Source organism: Strongylocentrotus purpuratus, unplaced genomic scaffold (assembly GCF_000002235.5).
Source record: "Strongylocentrotus purpuratus isolate Spur 01 unplaced genomic scaffold, Spur_5.0 spur5_contig_859, whole genome shotgun sequence".
NCBI classification, from domain to species: domain Eukaryota; kingdom Metazoa; phylum Echinodermata; class Echinoidea; order Camarodonta; family Strongylocentrotidae; genus Strongylocentrotus; species Strongylocentrotus purpuratus.
In genome coordinates, this window is record NW_022145567.1 from 124715 (window position 1) to 129994 (window position 5280).

The window sequence follows — 5280 nt, forward strand, 5'->3', positions numbered from 1 at the left end:
AGCCACATGGTCACGGCCCACCAATGCCATCGGGATCATCACCCTACTTGCCATCTTACCCCTTGCCATCTCACCCCCTGCCATCTCACCCCTTGCCATCTCACCCCCTGCCATCTCACCCCTTGCCATCTCACCCCTTGCCATCTCACCCCACACCATCTTACCCATTCCAGGTACATCACTCGCCATACACATCCAGTCCACCAACTCCTCACAATACTGACAGTGAAGAAAGTTTGGACGGAAGTTTCCTAACCCAACTATAAGTTTTGAAGAAAAATTGTGGGGAAACATCAAATTTGAACTCAATAGAGGAGCATAACTTCACTAACTTGTTTTATTTGAAACTTGTAACAAACATTGAAGTTTTTCTAGATATACTCTGAAATAGGTGTACATGTATTGTTTACATAATCACGTCAGGAACACAATATCTAAACCATCATTACCTTGACCCCGGTGCTTTGTCTTTCAAAATATTAAGCATTCCAGTTGCAAGTAAATGTATACCTTTAAATGTATAAATAGATTTCTTTAACTTATAAGTATTACTTATTAGTATTGCTTTTAACTTACACACTCCATACAATCTTTCATCTTGACAAAAACCAAATGGACCACCCTGGTGAATCCGTAGTGTGTGATGATACATATATATGTATACTATGTGTTCAAACGTATATTACATTTAATACTATCACGTTCTAAAGGTAATATATTTATTATATCAGGAAAAATCATTGTGCCTTCATACCTCTTGCCTGAAGATCAGATTTTGATAAAACAGTTCGTCATAGAAATTTACATGTTGTAAGTATTCAGTTTCTCACATTTTGCTGAAAAAAAATCACTTGCCTGTACTTATGTTCTCTTGTTTTACATACAACTAGACATTTATATACATATCTTATATTTACATCATGCTTGCATGTTTTTAACTATTTATGTAAACTCTACTCATGAAAGTTTTCTTTTTACATGTATACATGTTAGTATTACATTTATGACTTGTTGAGTCATTGACATATGATGTGGAAAACCCCAGGGTTTTTTAAGCACATTTCATAACATGCAAGTACAAGATGTGCAGCATGTTCCTTTGTAATTGCCATTCACTTTGTATAAACACTTAAAAGAAAGAGGTTTTTTGTCCACATTACCTTATATTTGAAGGGGTCTTTCTTTACACATTCTATGCAGATATTTATCTTAATAAAACCAAATGGACCACCCTGGTGAATCCGTAGTGTGTGATGATACATATATATGTATACAATGTGTTCAAACGTATATTACATTTAATACTATCACGTTCTAAAGGAAATACATTTATTATATCAGGAAAAATGTATGCTTTATAGAAATTTACATGTTATAAGTATGTATTCAGTTTCTTACATTTTTTCTGAAGGAAAGTTACCTGCCTGTACTTAGTTTCTCTTGTTTTACATACAACTCGACATTTATATACATACCGTATCTTATATTAACATCATGCTTACATGTTTTTAAGTATTTATGTTAACTCTACCCATGAAAGTTGATAAAGCAGTTTGTCACAGAAATTTGTGACAAATTTGATAATGCTGTCCTGTTGACAATGTTACTATGACACTTTTTCTTTGTTCATGTAGAAGTACAATGAATTACACTTTATATGCATTCCATGCAGAAATCTATTTAGACTGTCCTGTTCTAAAGGTAATATTTCTTCAATGTGCACCTCTTACGATGTGCAATTGTATACGCATTACCTACCATGAGAAACAAGAAGTGCCAGTACATGATAGATTTTTTCTTTTCTTGTTCATTAACTAACGATTTTATGCATTTTTACCTTGACAAGACTGAACTGATATTTAACTATGCCAAAGATAGATTTTTTTTTCTGATAGGGATTAAGCAGAAATTCCAAACATGTTTCAGTTGTGCAAGTTATACAGCCTTATAGTGTAGCAGTAGATTAGATGCATACATGTACAGGTGCATTGTTTTATTAAATGTTCAACATACTAATGTTCGAAATGCATTGTATCATTTGTATGGTCAATTATTTTGCAGGTGTTCAGTTAGTGCTGTGCGATATGTTTCTGCTCGATTGTTGTCAGCTGCTCTTTCTGGGTGGTGATGGTGGTTTTGCTGCTGTCTGATGTTCTCCTCATACAAATCTAAGTCCAGTGTGTCTCGTGCAATTTCACAGATGTTGTGAAGAACACATGCTGCGGTGACCATATGGATAACATTTTCAACCTGTAGTAAAGAAATGCATGTACATTACATATAAAACGAGAACATAGTACCAACAATAGAAAAAAAGGGAAAATTTGCATTGTGAAAGCTTTGATGTATTATGTATTCTAGCGTATAGAAGTTTGTGGATGCTATTAGAGATTACAAGTTGCAACCTGGTGGACTATCTGGGTATGGAATGGAGATCCAAATGGTACACATGCAATTTACATGCAGAAGGACTCGTACCAACTGAATGAATGCAGTCCCTTTAAAATAACTACCACATCTACCACTCTTAGCTCACTCTTTAAAGGGAATGCAAGACACCAATGTGCTTTCAGTGAATGAAGAAGATTAAAAATGACTAAACAATGAAACTTTGACGAAATAGGACAATATGTTCGAAAGTTGTAAATTTTCAAAGGTTATTGGTAAGTAATCCTTATTATGAGGATCATTTATCATGTAATCATGGATAATTCTTCGTACAAACTGTTTCATACAAATTTATTTATATAAAATTTAAAATCTACATAATTCTTCCACAAATGCTTGCAGAATTGATGTAGCCATGTCATACTCGAACAGCTAATCAGAAGAATTTCTACTTTTCATGCAAATATAAAACAAATTAAATACTAATTCTAGTGTGTGTGTGTGTGTGTGTAGAGAGGAGAGGAGCATGTTTATTACAAGGTACCTTGCTCTCGTTGATTTTGTAAAGGCTCCTCCATCGCATCTTGAGAAGTCCAAATGCTCTCTCAACGACCATACGTGCCCGGCTCAATCTGTAGTTGAAGTTCTGCTGACGGGGGGTCAGTCGGCCACAGTCGGCATATCCCTTCATCATCCAAGGTAAAAGTGGATACGCTGGGTCACCAATCACAAACAGTGGTACTTGCACACCCTCGATTTCCTTTGTTTGCTGAAACATGAATAAGTATGTGTGTGCGGGGAAGCAGTGTAAAAATAAAAATTTCTTTCAAGAGGGTTACTTTGAAGTTAACTACTGTGTTCAGAGAGTGTAATGCATTACAACCCATGGACGGAAATACTATTTGACAGGGGCTCTTTTTACATTTATAATAAAGGGGCTTTTTCAAGCATCCCTTTTTTTCAAAGCAGGAGGAGGGATGACGGTGGTAAACAAAAGTTGTACAGTACCTAGAGATGACCAGTTTCCTTAAATAACCTTTTCTTTTAAAATTATTACAGCAATTTTCTATTTTACATTTCCCTATATCAATTCATCAATTTTTCACCTCTCTTTATTCGATAAACAAAAAACTCACCAGTGGCAGCAACGTTCCAGCTTGGGCCTTCTGGTAGAGTGATGAATTTGACAAAACTCTGGCGTCGTGTACGCATCCAGGCCACCCAACTAGAATATCTGTAAACCTGAATTTTTGTTTTTCACAAATAAAAATTAAAAATACATATGATGTCCCATGAACAAACAGTACAAATATAAATTGATGTATTTTTTGAAAGATTCCTACAAATATTTGGATCTGTTCAAACTTCAAAATTTAGCAATGTGAACCATGCCATTAATGTGACCAAACTTCATACTTTTTCTTGACTGAATTACACAATTATCATTACTAGTATAATGTGCCTTCCGGTAAATTTTTGTTAAAATATGTATGGAATATCAAGGACACTCTCTTCCAAAACATCATGATGCTGTTTATCACTATTTTTACTATTAATTATAGTACTACAAACGAGTATAATAAATACTTATTAATAATTATTTGGTATTCATTTATTTCTATATTATTATTCATTATAATTATAAACATTGTTTATGAAGGCAACTTTACCATGGAAATGAAGTAAAGAGAGAGAGAGAAAGAGGAGGGGGGGGGGGGTACTTACAAGCACTTATCATCAACAAGGGCTTGAAGAATGATGGAATGGTATCCTTTTCGATTTACATAATCGATACCATTCTCTGGAGGTGCATTGATCTCAATGTGTGACCCATCCACAGCTCCAACACACTGAGGGAAGTTCCATTTTTCCTCGAAGCCATGTATAATGTCTTGGAGTACATTTCCTTCTGGAAATGAAATGTATGTTGGCTGGAGATGTTGTTCAATTGCAACGCAGACTTCACGCGTTATTTCGTAGGCCGTTGATATTCCGACACCAAAAAGTTCTGAAATTGTGCGAAAAGCATCTGGAGTGCCCAAGCGCCAAAGTGCTATGGCAACCCGTTTCTCTCGACTAATGGCACTTCTCATACGGGTATCATCATGCCTGATGTGTGGTCCAAGTTTTCCTACTAAGAAGTTGAATGTTGCCCTTCTCATTCTGAAATGCTTCAACCATTCTGAATCCTTGAAATTTTCGTGGGCATTCTCCCACCAAATTCCAGGCCTCTGACGTGCCCATACCCCCCTAGGAGTGTACAATTCATCGGCAACTAATGACAGTACCATTTCAAAATGTAATTTCAATTGTCGATTCCTGCGCAGACGTCGTCTATACTTGCGAGTCAGGTTAAAACTTCTTGTCAGGTAATCCCTCTGACATTTTGATTGTAATTGTACAAGTTGTCTTGTCAAATGGGTCACTCGATTTATATGGTTGTTTGAATGGTTAATTAGTAGAAACATAAGACACTGTATTTGCTGCAATGTCACCATCAGTATAAAAAAATGACCTTCCTCCATCTCTAGCTCCTTTCCGCTATCACAATCAAATGGATGTCACTTTCACCGTACGTGTTAAACGGCCGAAATTGAAAACACAATTTTGAATAGGTGGGACACCAGGTACAATCCGACGATGTAAAGAAGTTTACAGTCTGTAATTTTATTTGAGGTCAATGTGAATCGAAAACAAGAGTCACAAAGGGTAATACAGGCATACATACACTATCTTAATTCAGAAGATGTCAACGGCAGTCTACAATTGAAGGAATTTAATGCGAGGAAATTATCAAGTATCTTGTCTCAAAATAGCGCGCGCCAATCTGCCTGATAGTAAACACAATGCGCAATGGCTCTACTGCGCATTCTAAGAGCGGTTATAATCACG

The 5280-nt window shown here is 35.9% G+C and overlaps 1 protein-coding gene across 1 annotated transcript; it reads right to left on the reverse strand.

Annotated features, from left to right (window-relative positions):
* Positions 1 to 2046: 2046 nt before the first annotated feature.
* LOC115929433 (protein ALP1-like) lies at positions 2047 to 4569 on the reverse strand. The gene is made up of 5 exons (XM_030998310.1): positions 4524 to 4569; positions 4114 to 4297; positions 3525 to 3630; positions 2933 to 3157; positions 2047 to 2250 (listed from the first exon to the last, which is right to left on the reverse strand). Exons 1-5 carry the CDS (start codon positions 4567 to 4569, stop codon positions 2047 to 2049), a joined length of 765 nt encoding a protein of 254 aa, XP_030854170.1.
* Between the last annotated feature and the right edge of the window lie 711 nt (positions 4570 to 5280).

Bases quoted from the DNA above. Each gene is read 5' to 3' on its own strand.
- LOC115929433 (XM_030998310.1), bottom strand. From the start codon at position 4,569: ATGGTTGAAGCATTTCAGAATGAGAAGGGCAACATTCAACTTCTTA. The intron at 4,298-4,523 runs GTAGGAAAACTT...TTTCATTTCCAG, and splicing joins GGGCAACATTCAACTTCTTA to AAGGAAATGTACTCCAAGAC. The intron at 2,251-2,932 runs GTACCTTGTAAT...TCTTTACTACAG, and splicing joins ACAAAATCAACGAGAGCAAG to GTTGAAAATGTTATCCATAT.